This window comes from Drosophila obscura, unplaced genomic scaffold, assembly GCF_018151105.1.
Source record: "Drosophila obscura isolate BZ-5 IFL unplaced genomic scaffold, ASM1815110v1 contig_208, whole genome shotgun sequence".
Taxonomy (NCBI): Eukaryota; Metazoa; Arthropoda; class Insecta; order Diptera; family Drosophilidae; genus Drosophila; species Drosophila obscura.
The window spans coordinates 1982052-1999956 of NW_024542799.1; the positions used below are offsets into that span (position 1 = coordinate 1982052).

Below are 17905 nucleotides of genomic sequence, written 5' to 3' on the forward strand. Positions count from 1 at the left end.
GGCTTTCTTTAAATATGCAGTTTTTCTTAGGAATTTTCTCATTAAAATTTGTACATGTTTTTTTTCTCGACATTTTCGTTTCGTTTTTCTTTTTGCAAATAAAAGAAAAAAAAAGGAGGAGAAAATATTGAAAGTGTCAGGGAGTGAAGGAAAAGTTGGGGAAAAAGACAAAAAGGAATCAACCCCGAAAGTCCATTCGGTGTTGGAGTACCCGGACGAGGGGTTTGAGTGATTGACTTCATTGGGTTCGGATCCATGCCATTCCTGTCCTGTCCTGTCTCTCTTTGTACGATGTGCGACGGATGTCCAAGGATGCTACTTTTCTGTTTTCCCCTTATTAAATCTCTCTCTTGCTCCTTCTCTAGCTGTTTTTTGGCTCCTTTTACTCATTTTCGTGCTGTTATTTTTCAATTCACGTTTCGCTGCAACTCCATTCAGGACAAAGCCACTGTGAAAGTCACTAAAAACGTGCATGATGAGTGGGGTTGGGTGGGGAGAGGTTGCACCCTTGGCCATAGGAACTTAAAGGTTTTCCCTTCCTGCATAAAAATAAACAACAACAAAATTCTCTGCTACTGGCTCTGGCACATGCATATGAGCATGAGCATGAAAGTGCTCCCATGCACAAATACATCCGTGTATCCTTAGTCCCTGCCATTGGGCCACAGTGAGTGCAATGCTCCTACTTGAAGATATACACCCTGCCCTCTCCAGGTCCTCTCTTCATGACACACACTCTTGAGAGGAATGCCATACCAACACACACTCTTAAAGGACTGCCATGTCATGCCAGGCCAGAGGTAGAGCTCACACACGGTTTTTGGCACGTTGGCAGCTCGAACAGAAAAAAAAAAGAAAAAAGAAACAGGATAATGCATGCACACACATGCACATGCACATGGACATGGACATGCACATGGCCTGATACTTGAGCCCCCAGGATGATGATAATGCTCCTGATGAGCTTCATTATGAGCATGTGGATGTGCATGTGCAATATGATACTTGGACGATGGTCGTGTGCTCCTAGCGATCCAGATATCCAGTTGCAGTTTCAACTCCTCTTTCACCCCCCTCTTTCTATCTCTCACATTCCCTTTCTTCCACTCACTTTATCTCCCTCTCTCTTTCTCTCTCTCTCTCTCTCTCTATCTATGTATCTGTATATCTGTTATTCTTTTGCCAAAAATACATACTCAATTGTTGAACCAAAAATGTTTTGTACTTTCGGTTAATTGTCGCTTATGGCCAGGCACACGACCGACTCTCCTCCATGTCTGCTTCTACCACCCTCTCCTCTCTCTCTCTCTCTCTCTCATCATTCCTCTCTTCTTTGCTCCCTTCATGGCCTTCAATCATTCATTCAATATGTGCGTTTGTCATTCGATAAGTCCCAAAAGATGCTGCCAGGCATGCCTGCCTCAGCCTCTGCCTCTGGTTCTGCTTCTGTCTTCTACTCTGAATCGGAGTATTTCAAATGCGAGTTCAATGCTCTGTTCTGTGTGGCATACAAAAACTTTTGTCCTGGCCACAAAATCCGATTGAGAATTTCTCAGTTTCCGTTGTTTTATTTCCTCTATGGAACATCTGCAGCAGTTGTCTCTCTCTCTGCACATCTGTTCGGATTTTCAGGGCCGCCCGTCTGTTCCTCTGGGCTCCTAAGCCAGCTCTAACACCGAAACCTAAGCCGAATGCATGCATGCCACTCCATGCACATGCACACACTCTATAAGAATGGATGGATGGATGGATGGACAGACAGATCCAACTAGAATTGATGAATAACCAGGACTTTGTCTGTATATTTTGTTCTCTATATTATTTTAAGCCGCTTAGCATTTACATTCAAGGCATATTAATACCAAACTTTAAAAACCATCAAAATCATAAATTTACATTGTTTTTTGTTCTCCCCTTTAATGGAATTCTCATTGCTGTTTATTATTTTGGCTTCGCAAATTGCCGCCGCCATGACAGCCAATTAGTGGGTTTATTTTGTGTTTTTTTTTTATAGCGCCTGACATTCGTGTTGTGCATACATACATATTTACATACAAACTCGTATATGGAATGGTTTTATTTTCCATACATATTATTCCTCCCCTCTTCATTGAGTGACTGTCCCGCTCTCACAGCCTTTTCCTGCACAGATTTATTTCATTTGTAATTATTGCTAATTATTTTCTGCATTAATTATATATAATTAATTTATTTTTCATTTTTCTATCTTTTTTTTTCTTTTATTGCAGGAACCCAAAGCCAAAACCGTATGTATTCATTTTTGTATTTATTCCATATTTTCCCCCCATGAACATTTTTAATTATTAATTAATAAATTTTATTATTTAAGAACATTTAATCCACACAACAAAAAATTACATTGACAATGTATGTATTGTATTTTTTTTAAGCTCCCTTTTCTAGCAGAACGTTTCATCATCTATGAAAAGTTGTTTTCCATTGCAATTTCTCACTGTTTGAGCAGTTTTCTATGAAAAAATCAATACGATTTTTCCTCTTAATTGCTGGCTTTTTTCTGTATCCGAATTTCCATTGTTTTAATTGAATATTTGCTTCGTTTTGCCCAGTATTTGTTTAAGCTTTTAATCCTTAAATTCATTTCGAATGTTCCATTTGCTGGCAAAACTACGGAATCCATTAAGAAATCAGAATTATGTTTACATCGAAGAATCCCTGGAAACATCAGATTTAGAAAGTTAATTTTATTGGCCTAAAAAATGGTTTTCTTTAGCTGTTTTAAATTATTATTTTCTCTTTAATTCCATCTTTGATTCATTCTTGCTTCTACATAAACATTAGAGATTCTCGAATGTTATTCTGGTTATGTTTTGGATGTTTGTCTTGCACAATTCCCATTGTTTAGATTTGCCGATACAAATGTATTTTTTCATCTATGGACTGACGGTACTGATGGGTTGGCTGTGTGTTATGTGGTAGTTTTTTTGTTTTTGGTCTCTTTTTTTTACCAGCACAATTTTGCTGTGGTTGTGTTGTTGTCTCCTCGCATAAATTAAATAATAAAATACTCGTGTGTGCGCTTGTTTCTATGTATGCATCTGTATGTTTGTAGCGTTGTGTGTGTCTGCGCAATTGAATGCTTTGTGGAACTGATTTGTAGCTGCTGCTCATGTGGATGATGATAGAATGGTTGCTGCTGCTACTTTTTGTGGTGGTGGTTCTTGCGTGCTGCTCTTCTGTCTACATTTATATAAATCTGCGCTGATCATAAAGCGTTGTTAAATGTTTAATAAATAAATGTTCACATCCTTGTTAAGTTTAGACAGCGCTAAGAGCGCAACATTTGCATTGATTGCACTGGAAGAACGAAAAAAAAACACGCACACACAGCAGAACAGAGAGAACACAGAGAACACAGAGAAAATGTCATTCAAGTTGAATGCAAATTAATGTTATGTAATTACGCACGGGGGCAACGTAGACAACCGCTGCGTATACTTGATGGCAAATTGCATGGCAGGTAGTAGAAGGCCAAGGAAAAGCTTCTTGCAAAGAATCAAGAAGCAGGTGGGGTTCCTTCTTAATTGTTAAAGGACAAAAGTACCGCAGTGCTGGGGTGCGAATTACTTGAAAAATCTACTCTAACTTAGGGGAATTGTGATTTTCTTTCGAGCTTTGCACAGGCCGAAAATTAAGAAACTTCCTTAAATCCCAAAGAAATAATATTTCTTTGCAAGAGTATTTTCGGACTTCGCTCTCACATTTTTATTCCACTGCTTCTTGCAATAATGACTGCAAAATCTTTTCCCCACTTTCTTTTAATGAGACACAAAAATCCTTCATCTAATGATGCCCCAGGCTGTTGAAGCGTCAAGGGTAAGCATGTTGGGGGTTGGGGAGTGAAGGGCGTGACCAGGTGCAATCGCAGCAATTAAGCAATTTGTTGTTGCTATTGTTTATTAATAAACAAACAACAAAAGAGGCAACCAGAGCCCGCACGTAATTGCCACAGCAACAACAACTACAACAACCTTTACTCTCCAGAAAGATAGACAGAACTCAAATAGATCAAGGATATACATATGTATATATGTACATAGGTATCATGTGCATATGTATGCTGTATATATATGCATTTCGTGGAACCCTAGAACCCCATGGAACCCTGTGTTTTATTTTGCTTACTCTATTTTTACACAGATCCAGCGATGCATAGCACCAGAAAAAAAGGGGTTAAGACCTACCGGCGACGGCAGCGTCGACTGTGTCTCTGTTGCACCCTCTGGTTGCTGGTGGCATGCGTGCAAGGTGCAATTGCAGCACAGTTTTCAGCTTGACCGACTCCTCTGTCGGACAGCGGACCCTTTTTACAGGTTATATTCCTACACTACGCCCCGAACTAAGTAGATTCGCACCCCAAGCAAAACTCGCACAGAAAAGTTAGGGGGAAAACGAAATAGAGCCACCGGGAGAGTTGGAGGAAACGGTTGTCATTTAGTCCAGTTTTTCGAGGGGTTAAATGTAGCCAGCAGATACATAGAATACAGATACACACAGAGGGCTTAGAGGGTCAGCAGGTTACAAAACTAACTAATTGCTGAAGGCCTTTGCGCTGCAGAACGTCAGCCAAAATGGGACACTAGACTGAAAGGGGGGGACCTATGTACTTAGAATACGTTTCGTAAATGTAAAGGGCTGCAGCAAATGCTTGGACCTTTAAATGATTGATTGTCCTGCTTATGGTTATGGAATTTATAATTTGGAAGATTGAATAAAGGCTTCGAATGGGAAAATCCACTCGATACCGAATATCGGTTAGGATTTGTACAGAGTAGTAATTGGCCTTCAGGACTTGCAAAACTCTTAATTAGATTCGAACTTTTCAAAGAATTTTGTAGATCTGCAAATTAACCCACTTTTCTCCTGCCAGAAAAAATATTTGGTTTGGATTTCCCATTTCCTTTGCACTTCTTCGCTTCCTGTATCTCTGATTTTAGCCTCTTTTTTCCGGACAAAATCCGTTTAAGTCTGAAAATATAAGAACAAGTACAATATCCCAATGCCTTTTCCCAGTGAAAGTTTCCTGCTTACAAAGTGCCTGCCTATCAGAGGAAAAAAAACGGCAACAACAACAACTTTGATTGCATTTTCACAGGAACAACAACAGCAACAGGGGAAAAAACAAACATGAAATGGAAAATATTCTGGCATATTGTTACAACAAAAACAAACCGGGAGAGAAAAATATATTCGTGTATAGAGATGGAGACGCACTTTCCAAATCGATTTTTGATTATTTTTGCTTATCATTCTGTTTGCTCCACCCCCCCACACATACAACCACCCACACCCAAAAACAAAAAAAAACAAGGAACAAGGAACCCGCGCCGTAAATTCAATTTAATTTTCTTTAAATATTATTTGAGACAATTTTTGCTTGCATTACAACGAGAAAAAGCGGGAATACAATTTTGTTTTTTCTTCTTTTTTGTATTTTATATCATGTTTACTTTCAATAACTTTTTCCGTCGTTTTCTCTGCCAGTCCTCAAACAATTTCCATTTCGCGCATAAACCTGACAAAAACAACAACGGAAGAAAATCCCAGAGCGGGGGGAGGGGGAAAACAAATTTCTGTTCGTTTGCTATTTATTTTATTTATAGCTGAGAGCCTTTTTTGCATTGGACATTTTGTTTGTCGGCGCAAATTGAAAAATATAATTGAAACAATAAATTTGAACCTGTTGAAAGAGTTGCGTTGCAAGAGGAATCTGTGGATCTTTTCTGTCAAATATACGAGAAGCGGTGGAAAAAAATCAATTTAATTTCAGGTTTTTCTGCTTCGTTTCGTTTTTTTCGTTTTGTTCATTTTTTTTTGTTCTTTGCTGGCTTAAAACTACAAAAAGTTGTATGCGTCAGAGACCAGATCTCTCTGACCAAAAGTCAAGTCATTCGCCAAAGTAAAGCGTACCAGAGGTCCTGTTCCTGGGCTACATAAACATCCCTTAGCTTCTTGTGGACTTGTGTGGGGGTGGTTTGCACTCAAGAAAGAATAAAAGAAAGCAAGCAGCGGCAAAGCAACGAAACAAAAATTTAAGAAATGTTAAAAAAATAAAAAGAGAACAAACAAAAAGAGTGAAAATTACGACTAGAGGATACCACCGATAATTAGATTTACAAATGAACAATACGATACGATAAAATACGATTATGTTGCTACCAGAAGGGGAGACTATGGCACACATTAAATATAAACGCTTCTTTCTACCTGTAATATACATCTACCTATTCATGTGTAAAGCATACCCCGACTAGTATACAGGGTATTCAATGCTCCACCGACTCAGCCTCAACAGCAGCGGCGGCATCAACGAACAATGCGTCAAACGTGCAACATGAAATGCGCTAACAAAAAGAAAAGAAAAAAACTTTCACAGTACGTATGTATGTACATATGTATGTAGCTGGCAGAGGAGTCCTTGCTGTGGCAGGAGCAGAACTGTGAGCAGGACTTTGCACTTAAAATACACTCGCACGCACACACAGCAATACTCTCGCATACAAATGCAGCACAGCGTGCGTCAAACAATTTAGCGCATTGCATTACAGCTGGAAGCGCTGTGGCAAAATGGAGAAAAAAGTTGCAATGCAAGTTTTCTAATTGCAATGGCGCTGCCGCCCATCCTCCCCCTCACCCATTGAGGATATTGGTGGAAAGGGACCAACAGCATAGGGTGGGGGGTGTGGTCGGGGTAAAGGCGGAAATGTATGTTAGCACGCACGCATACGCATAAAGTACTATTGTTGCTGTTGTTGTCGTTCTGCTGCTGTTGCTGCTGCTGCTGTTGCTGGCACATCATCAGCAATGCAAACAAATACGCATAAATAAGCACACACACACATGCACACACGCAAACCATCTCTCTCCTCTGACGCACTCTTTTATGCAAGAGAAAAAAAACGTAGAAGAAACGATGGAGAGGGGGGACAGCAGCAGCAGGAGCAGCAGCAGCATAAGAAGTGGAAACATAACAGAAATTCAACACGCACAAACAGCAGCAGCAACAGAAAGAAAGTCTGCGTCAGTACAGAAATTTGAATGCCCTGTAGGAGCCAGATAATATGGGTATATGCCGACACGATCCAAGAAAGATCTATGCAAAGTTATGGTCTGGGCATTAATTAAAAGTCCGTGTCCGTGTATATTGATGAATGATATCTACGCTTTAAAGGATGGGAAATTGTTTCTGCTCTGCACTGCACCGCAGCCAATATACCCTATAAAGAATAAACAAAGAAGCAGAGCAGTGCCGAAGCTAGAGCTAACGGAAACATGTGCAAATACCCGGCCCTCTTCCTCACACCCACTCTCCGCTTGTACTTCTGACGCACTGCTTGCTTTGAAGCTTTTCGCCTTACGCATATTACGCGTATAGGAAAAAGGAACACAAAAGTGGAGTAGAACGAGCAGAAGGTGAAGCAGTGGCAGAAGAAGTGGTTGAAGCAGAGAAGAGAAGGAGTAACAGGAGAACCAGAAGTGAATAAGGAAAGAAAAGAACGCATTGCAATGGCTTCTTGGCTTGAACTCCCTGAACTCCTTTTACCTTTTATATGTATATTTTTTAGAGCCTCAGAACCTTACACACTGTGAAATACAGTGAGGACTGCATTGTTTAAACCTTCGACTATGAAACTAAGAGAGAGAGAGATCTTAACCTCTGGCAGATATTTACTTTTAAAGAAAGTAGTCCCTAGGCTTAAAAAGGCTAGCAAGTTCGATAATAAAATAATCTTTTGTAGTGAAATTTTCTGTGCTGTACATCCATGTAATCAAACATGCCTTCCTCTTCAAAAGTGTCAAAGTGTCTCTTCTTGTTTCTTCGCCCCTTAGCACATCAAACGAGTTTAAAAAATTCTTTGGGACTTCGACTTAATTAGCTTGGAGCTTTTGCAACCCCAAAATATTCTAATTTTCCTGGATTCCTCTACTCTCAAAGTGTACATCAAACGTACATCAAGTGCTTGTCGCACTCCCAGCCGAGCCTAATTTTCACACTCTTTCCTTTGCACTTGTTGTGGCACTCCTTGAAGGCAGTTGCACTTAATTGATATTCACTGTTGATCCCCAGGATGACGCACTTTTGTGCCCCTTTTTCCTGGAATATATGCGTAAAGGCACTCTCTTGGTTGCTTGCCCCAAAGCGCGTGCCCCTTGTGTGTACGACCGTTCAAGTAGTTTGTATAAATATTTGCATTTTCCAGGCCGCCCCCAGAAGGCAGAAAAGTAAAAAGTTTCGCCTGGGCTGGCACCCTAAAAAAGAAACGTGTAAAGTAGAGTGTTCGTTCCGTGTGGCATTTACCCTAGACCCATCCAAATGCACTTGCCCCAATGCAACTTTCTTGGCATCTTTCGTGCCGCTGCTCCCCCACACCACAACTCGCCGATTGTTGGCTTTTGATAAGCAGCTGATGCTGATGCAGCGCGTCTGATGTTGCCCCTGATGCTGCTGATGCTGTTGCTGTGCTACTTTGTCGCTGTTAATTATAAAATTTTTTCCATTTTCCCGTCATTTTAGTCGAGTTGGAAAGTGGTGGAAATTTTCTAAGCGAGCGCTCAAAAGCATGCTACAATTTTTTCCCTATTTTTTTTATAAATTTGACTTGACGTTGCTTTGGCGTCAGCTTTTGTTGAGAGCGTAATACATATGTATAAGGATATATAGTATATGGAGGACTTGCTTGAACAAATTGCAAGCAAGCAGTTTATGCTGCTGCTGCTGCTTCTGCTGCTGCGGGATTCTCGCAACAAAAGTTTAAGAAAAAGAAAACTGTGCAAATAAAACTTTTTGCTTTCGTTCGTTTGTTCTGGGCATTTTCCCCTCCGCAAAAGTCCTTGCCAAGGGTAAATGCAAAGTTTATATACACACACACATACATATAAACTCGTACATGTTCCACGGTGTGTGCCAAGTGGCAAGTGAAAATTCAGCGGAAAAAAGCGATAGAGAGAAAGAGAGAGGTAAATGCGTGCTAGCGCCAAAAGATGTTGCAAGGCAAGCGTCAAAAATAAGAAAGAAAAGAAAATAAAATAAAATACAAGAAAATAGTAGGCGAGGAGAGGAGTGCAGAGAAGAGGTGTGAGCAGAGCGCAGAAGAGTAGAGGGGTGTGGAAAATACCAAAGCAAGAGTGCAAATAAAATGAAGAAATTTCTGGGGGGTAAAAACTTGGCTTTGATTTTCTTCCGAATAGTGGGGGCAACTAGAGAAGAAGGGATGCAGCTGGCAAAACGCTTCACTGCACTTGACTATTATTGAAGTTGGAAGCCAGGACAGGAGCGGAGCGGAGCCCCTAAACCCCCCAAGTTTGTCCTTGCCTCAAATTGAGTCGCTCTCTGGCTGCTGCTGCTGCTGCTGCAGCAGAAACTTTTTTGCCTTTGGGGGTCTGGGGCTGCCTGCACAGCAAAGGCAACATCTTTGGCCCAGGCATCCGCCAGGCATTCAGGCATCCCTACAACATCCTCGCATCACATCATCCTCATCGTCCTTTGCATATTTTAGCGCGCGATTCGTGCCCTGCCTTGCCACTTTTTGCATTTTTTATGTGTTGGTAGGTCATTGCACGTACAAAAGCCACTTTTACTGCGCCACCAACCCAACTGCAGCTGCCACTGCCACTGCCACAGCAGCAGCACCGGCAACAACTGCGGAGAAACTTTGTGCGAGCTTTGGCTGGATGCTGCCAAATTAAACAAAAATGCTGCACTGTGCACCTCTCCTTTTAGCATCGTTTCTGGAATTTTATTTTCAATTTGGTTTCCCCCGAAAAAAGTTAGCTGAAGAAGTCCTTTCATTTGTTGTATAGTTTGGCTAATGATATTTGCAATTATGCTGAAATGATTAGAGCACTTTTTTAGGTTTTATTTTCATCGAAAAAACGCTCCGAATTTCAAATAAAACTTTTCTGCATAGCTCAGTGCAGTATTTATGGTACATTAAATTATCAAAAAAAGGACTGTACAGACTCCTTATTTCTATATTCCTTCGGAAATATCATTGACTTAATATTTGTACAGAATAGATTTTGTATAGATTCCGAGATATTTTTATTAAAATCTTCTCAGGCACATTTGCATAGATAAACAAAACGGGGTATCCCAAATGTCTACCCTTAAGAAAACCTTAATTGCGTTTAATGCAGTTTAATGGTCACAGAGTTCTAGATATAGGAGGAAAAGTGAAATAGGAACCAGAGAGAGAGAGAGAGAGAAGAAGAGCAGAAGACCAGAAGTTAAATAGGAAACAGGGACAGAGGGGAAAGGAAAACTCTGTTGCTCCATCAAATGCAATTTGGAGAGCACTCTACCTCCCTCCCACCCACTCTCTCTCTCTCTCTCTCTCTCTATATATCTCTAGACTCTTGTCAACTCGAGCGCATTATTTGCATTTCTTGTTATCCACACAGTCGATGCGAAAAGTTTGGACCCCATGCCTCCGCCCCTCCCCACACTATTTCCATAATATTGTACTGTTGAATATGCAAGTGAAATGGCTTTTTAATTTGTGATTCGTGCTGTCCTGTGCAGAGGAACAAATGCAGAAATGCATAAATCATTTTCCGGATTTCACGCGACAAATTAAAAATTAATGCAATATCACCGACCGACCGACCGACCGAACGAACGAACGAAAAATGCAGTGCAGCCGGAACAGGGACAGCGATAGTGTTAGAACGAGAGACGGTACGTGTGGATTAACCAGTCAGGAATACGAATATATAGTAGTAGATTCCCCATATCCATGCTGCAGCCATGCAGCATGGCCAGCAGTGGCCCGGGGTCGGTCGAATGGTTTTGCTTTTTTGCACAGCAAGCAAGCGGCGGGCCGGTACATTTTTATCGATTTTCCTCGCAATGCAGCCGTTGAAATTTTTGCAACCCCAAAACGAGTCTGAATTTTTTTTTCTTTTTTCTCCCCCCCTACCCACTGTCTTGTTCTATCTCTCTGTTGCTCTCCCTGTCACTCTTTTGGGTTGAGTGCAGAGGCTGCGGGCACGCACTTTTAGAAAATACCAGAAACGATGGCAAAACAGAGAGCGAAAAAAAAAGAAAGGATGAGAGAGGGAAGACGCGTCAAAGTGATGGAGGATGGGGGTGGAGCAGCAGCAGCAGCGGCAGGATAGTGCGTGTGCATGTGCGGGTAGAACGTAGTGGGAGTGGGAGTGCAAGAAGGGAATAATATAGAAAAAAGGAGAAGAAAAAAAATTCGCAAAGAGGGTTGAAAATAAATTGCTTTTAATTTGATTTCAACTCAATTAAATCTACGAAATGGAATTTCAAATTAATTCTTTTTCTCCTTCTTCTAGTTGGTTGGGGCACCCTGTGGGTCGGTATCTATCTGTCTCACGGATAGCCCCTTGCCAATGCACTTTCATTAGTCCACACATCCAGCAATGCCACAAAATATAACTAATTAGCCGAGTTCTCTTGGGTTTAGTCTCTGGGGATATTTCGGTTAAATGGCACAGCTGGCCCTGATTGTTCTCTACTGTCATTGTACGTCCCGGTGTCCCGCTGTCCCTTTGGCCACTCTTCTCCTGCATAATGGTCCTGCATCTAATTCTTTGTTTTCCCATACGGGAAATCGGTTTGGTAATTGTTTGGTATTGAAAATCTGTTAAATCTATTGAGCTGTTGGCAAGTTAATTGAAAGAAGTGAAGGGGGTGTGGTTTTTAAGTAGCGAAAAGTTCTGGAAGTTCTTTTGAAATTTCCAAACATTAATGCCAAAAACTGAATCCCAAAAGTTAAGTGGCTGGAAGTTAATGTTTAAGTTAATTGCATTTTATGTTTAATTTACATATAATAAGCACACGAATTTAATACCCAATGGCATGGGTCATCAAACTTTGGTGACCCACTGCAGGCATACATCACGCATTCCCAGAGCACCTTGAAAGATCGAAGAGGAATCGCGACAAAAACCAGCACAGCTCTTATCTTCATTGCAATCTCCATCTCTCTCGCTTTCCCTTGCACTAATTACAGCTGCTGCCTGGCTTAGCTTTCAGAGAGGCAAAGAAAGAGACGAGATCCACATTTCCTCTGCTCTCAATTAAATTTGAATTCCGTTTCAAACCACAGTGAATGCCGATACTAGCTGTCCACCGTCTATAACACCGTCATTCGCCCGCACTCAAAGCTTACAAATTGTGTCACAAGGCAGCAACAAAATATGCTCTCATTTCACTCATTGTTCCTTCTTCTGCTCTGCCCTTCCGTTTGCTCTTCTTGTTGCTGTTGTGCCATTGGAATACCCCTTTTATCACTCATTTTCCCCGCTACCTCAACAAACAATAAAACACTTCCTTTCCCCTGTTGTGCCCTGCCATACCCTGCCCGCCCATCCTGCCTGAACTTGACCTTGATAAATATTTGAAGTGAGCTTTTTAGCACATGTCAAAACGGTTACATCTCAAGGGGGGAACGCCACAAAGAAGGGGGGAGGACACTGAAAGAGAGACCTTAGGAGGGGGGCGGCGAGTAATGTCGCCTTGACTCGTCTCGCAATTGACATTGAAAATTTTTCGCATCCAAATGACGTGTAACAAATTGTCGATGACGCATTTGCCACCCAACACCCCGCTTACCTCTGGCAGAAATATACATACATATATGTATGTACATACATATGTATTGGTATACATAATGTATAGGGGTTGGCTTCAATTACAAATGAAACGCGAAACCCACCCTCTGGCAAAGTCAACCCCCAAAAACAAAACAAAACAAAACCCAGCAAAAAAGGAAAAAAGAAAAGGCTGACAGCCGCAATCAAAATGGGATATAAGCCATAAAAAGCAAATCCTGTCAGGCATCGGCCATGTTGCGCTCCGAGACAGTGAATCATCCAAAATATTACCCCAGCCCTTCACCCCACAGACAGACAGAGAGAGACCAGACACACAGAGAGAGAGAGAGAGACAGTGAGATATTTGGGCAACCTTCAAGGACGCGCGCGACCCTCAGCAGAAGGCAGGCGGCTAATCAGGAAAAGCTCTCCGTTGGGGAGTGCGATATAGGGGTACGAAAGTGATAATCAAAATAAACAGAGATTAAGGTAACCTTGAAATATTGTTTGGCCTATGAAAATCGATTTTCTCATCTCCCAACTGGTGGGGACGGGGGAGCAGCACCCAGCAGTCAGCAGCCAGCATCCCGAAGGCAGTACCCAAAAAAAGGGTTGACTGACGGCTGCTCTAATTGCTCGCCAGGTGGAGTGGAAATAATTAATGTGGATTTTTTGGCACAGGTCAGGATTTGCCCCCTTCAGAGAGAGGTGGGTTGAATGAACCTCGAATGCCGCCTTAAGAGGCATTCGATTGAGGGGGCGGGCCGCAGCAACAGCAACAAGTAGGAGCTCGACAATACATCAACACACGAAAGCGAAGAAGGGGTTCGGCTCTGTCAAAGGAGCTTTTTTTATGGCTCATTATGAAGGGCGGCAGCAGACAGAGGGGATTGCGAGGGGAACGATAGCTTGTTGTGGTTTCCCCCAAAAATTGTGTCATAAAAGAAGTCTCCCGTTGGGGGGCTCTCGGGCTCTCGCTCTCGACTTCCTACCACAAACCCTACGAGTATTGTGCTAGGTCAGGGTTCCTTCTCCGCTTCATTTCAATATTCATTCCCTCCGCCCCAAAAAGTGCTGTGTGTGAGTGTGTGTTGTGTGTGTTGTGTGCGTGTGGCCCTTGCGGTTTTTGTGTGCCTTCGGGGGGGCTCTACCTGTTGCTCCTGTTTTGCCACGGCCACTGAAACTCCATTTGGGGTCCACTCTCCATTTGGCCGGCGGCGTTTAGCTTTGAGCAGCTCATTATTGTATCGCCGCAGCTGCCACTTTCCTCATCTCATCAGTAGGGGCTTCCTTTTAATAAAAACTAATAGCCCCAATTAAGTCAGCATGCGTTTTCTGTTGCTTTTGTTGCTTTTGTTGTTGCTGCTGTTGCTGCTGTTGCGGCCTTTTGTTCATCTTGTTGTTGCTTCTGTTTGCTCTTATTGCCTGCCTCTGTTGCCTGTTGTTGGCGCTAATAAAGTAAACAGTGAACCAGACAACAACAACAACAGCAAAATATGATGTTCAACAAAATTATCTGCTGGAGAGCAGACGGGCTCTCTGCTGCCATCTTTCAACAGCCGCAACACAGGAAGCTGCTGCAAAAAAAATTGATTTAAACAAAAAAAAAAGGTTCCATTTCGAGGCGCATAAACTGTCATCGATTTTTTGTTGTTGTTTGCCATCAGAAGTGACACAGCTTTCAACAATACCCGTTGCCTTGTGCATCTGTGTGTGTGTGTGTGTGAGCCTGTTGGGTTGCCTACTTTTGCCCCAATTTTAGTAGGTCGTTGTCCTTGTGCCTACTTTCGTTCTCCCTTTGAATGTAGGAGGGCCTCGCCAGGCGTATTGTGTGTGGGCCTGAAGTGGCTGTGGAAGGTGTTTGTGGGTAGAATATCGTTGCAAGGGGACTGCCTCAAGTTTTAATGTTGAACAGTATTTGGTTTACTAAGGAAAATGATATTTTATTGGATGATTAATATAAAGTGTTTACTCAATCATATGTCTAGAGAAATTTATCAAATTTCTTGAAATTCTTCGATTAATCTTAAGCCTAAAAACTCTTAAGAAACTTTTACTCCAGAGTCTTTGAAATTCTCTTCCCATTCAATGATCACTTTATCAAACGAACATCTCACAGTGCCATCTATTTGTGGACTCCCTCTAGGCGGCAATGCTACTTCTCTGGCTCTCCGCTTGCTGCTGTGGCTCTGCGCCATTTCTAAGCACAACTGTACCGGGCGCAACTGTACTTGGCTGCAAGCAAACATTGTCTCGTATCAATTTCAACCGAAAACACCTCAAGAGGAGGCCCTGCAAGGGCGAAACTAAATTTAGAAACAACAGCCCCAGGCCACAGTCACAGCAGCAACCCCAACAGCATTCTGTAGGTAATCCCAGGCCCAAGTGACATCGTCTCCTCCATCATTTGGGGGGGCTGGCACACGCTCGCCCTCTCTCTCTCTCTCTCTCACTCTCTCTGGGCTCTGCTTGGTCGGCAGCTCTGGGCTCTGGGGCTCTCGACTCTGCATTAAAATAATTGCTTCCGAAATGACAACTGCTGCTAAAATTGAATACCGAGTGGCAAGAGATGAGGAGTGGAGAGGAGTGGAGAAGGAGAATCATGTACGCAGACGCACTCTCCCTTGCACTCCATTCCATTCCATTCCTTGCCACAGCCTGCCCCATCTGCCTCTGAGATGAGATTGACGTTGTGGCAACATGTGTGCGCGCCTGCGCGTGCCAACAATGTAAAATGCGACGGCCTGGCAAATGGTAATGGTAATGGTGGAAATGGGGGAGCATGGGGAGGGGATGGAACGATGGCGTCGCTTATTTACCGTTAAGATGCAGCGGCTGTCAATCAGACCCCAAAAAAAGAAAAGAAAGACCCCCGATCCCAGTCGCAGACAAGCAGAGCATTCCAGAGGCACTCCTGCGAAGCTGTCTGGAACCATATGTCGCCCTTCGGGATCTATTTTCGTCTGCATGTGAGGCAGAGCCACAAACAGAGCCAGAGGCAGTGAGGCATAGGGGCACGCCTGCGCGCACGCACACACAATTGAACATTTTCCAACTTTACCGTTTCTGTTCTGTTCTCTTCTATTCTGTTCTGTTCTTTAGTTTTCCAGCACTCCAGCAACTAATGGCTCCCGTTTGGATAGGGATAGGGATTGGGATTGGGATTGGGATCTCAGATTCTGATATTTATGACTCTTCTCTCGTTCTCTCTGCTCCGGAAATAGATTTGGATTCCGAGTTTTTGGTCCAACAGGCGGTTCTAAAACCTCTTCTGTAGAAATTTGTGTGTGTGGCAGCATTTCTCATGCCTATTGGAATTATCTATGGCTCTTACGGCACTTTCGTTCCGATCTCCATATGGAGAGTAATTTAATATGAGAGCACACACATTCCCATACAGACAGAGAGATAGACTGAGAGGGGGCGGCGGTGGTTCATTGTCATTATTCAACTGGTTGTTTTTGTATCCGTTTAATGAGGAAAATACATGCATATTTGGGGGTATCATTTGAGGGGATGATAGGAATGTTGGAGTGGAGTGGAGTGCAGGATATAGTTAGTGTTCCGTTTTATTTGGTGAAGTATCCAAAACTATAAATCAATGCTTAAAATTTGGTTGGGAGATGAATTTTAGTACAAATTTCATACATACATACATGTATGAACATATATACATACTTACATATAGATAGATGTTAGGGCAATATGTCGTTTAATATAGAAAATTCTATAGAAGGAGCTCTCTAAAAAGGATTTATGGGATGTTTAGCATTCATTCCACGCCTACGATTAGAGATATATCCACTATCCAACTTTGAGTGATCTTGGGCGTAAAAGTACCTAAGAGATTTTTATATAATTCACTGGTTTAAAAAGTACAAAAATTCTCTTACTACTGTTCAAATACACTTAAAATACAAAATACTTAAAATACCATCACAAACATCACAAAATCGTACAGTGCTGGGCCAAGTAAATCTGTAAAATGCAAGGCATTTATTTATTTATTGAATTGTAGACTAAGTTTAATCCAACGTTAAATATAATTTAATTGTTTCACGCTCTATTGATATGTATTGCTGTGTTATTGTATTCATGTGTTAATATATGTATTGACATATTCAAAAAGTCTAACTAACGCGCTAAATCGATTTCGATATGTGTAGAATAAAATATACTGTATATTACATTTATTATACAGTTGCATGTAGCATACACGACACTCGACACACGCTCTACATTGATTGTTTCGCTTAGCAACACATAGATGGCGCTGTACGAGCAGCTGAAAACAGCCATCACATACAGATGGCGTCGTGGCTGTGGCAAGTTTCGTAAATGCGAGTAGAGAAGATGTTGCGCAACATACAGTTGGTACTGCAACCATTTAGCAAATACACGCACCATCCATTTAAATTTAGCGCCAAATTAAAACTTTAAAATAAATTAAAATTAAAAAAAATTAAATAGCATGGAACAATAAAGGTAACTGCAGTTTAAACTCTATTGGAAAGAGAGCAGTCAGTGTAAGCGGGAAAAATATATGCTTTAGTTTGGTTTAAATGGAAATTAATGAAAATCAACACTCTAACAAAGTTGGAAGGGAATATATGCCAGGATTTTCTTTTTTATTTTAATTTAATACCTATTTTACGACTGATTTAACTAATTCTATCTTCTATTTCTCTTCTTCCGTCAACAGATAATCTATGGGGCCGATGGTCAGCCCGTTCGACCCGATTCGAAACGCGGCCGTGGCAAGGGAAAGTCAGCCGGAAACGGGAATAATGCTGGTGCCAATGCCACAGGAATCAATGCCGCAGGCAATGGGACACCAACAACTGGGGTAAGCGAAGCTACTTGACTTTTATTATGTCAAATTTCTGTATTTAAATCCGAGCTTTGTCTTCAATCGGATTTCTGCTTTGCCTCCCATCCCAGGCTCACCCTTGCCTTCATTCGAATCTCTTCCCTTGCCTCCAGTCGAATCCCCACTTTGCCTTTCATTCGTGGCAACGGAACTAATTAAGTCACGCGACGACAGAATGTCTGCGGTTGGGAGATTGCCCAAAGAGTACCCGGCTGAATGCCTCTTTATGCGGCAACATTTTCCACGTCATCACGCCCGGCATTGTCTGGATACCAGCCATGCAAAATCGTCGTCATCCTCAGTGGCAGTGTGGCAGGGCAGACATTGCTGTCGCTGTCGCTGCTGTTGTCGTTTGTCGTTGCCGGGTTTCCCCCAAAAGAGGCAGCAGAGCAGCCGTCGCAGACAGACCCAGACTCAGACCCAGACCCGGGC

At 42.2% G+C, this 17905-nt stretch overlaps 1 protein-coding gene across 1 annotated transcript in view; it reads left to right on the forward strand.

Moving 5' to 3' along the window:
* The window catches only part of LOC111064872 (DNA N6-methyl adenine demethylase), a 99170-nt gene that overhangs the window by 5323 nt on the left and 75942 nt on the right, over positions 1 to 17905 (forward strand). Inside the window, 2 exon segments of the mRNA XM_022352699.2 lie at positions 2250 to 2267; positions 17306 to 17449. Coding sequence (XP_022208391.2) covers positions 2250 to 2267; positions 17306 to 17449 — 162 coding nt within the window.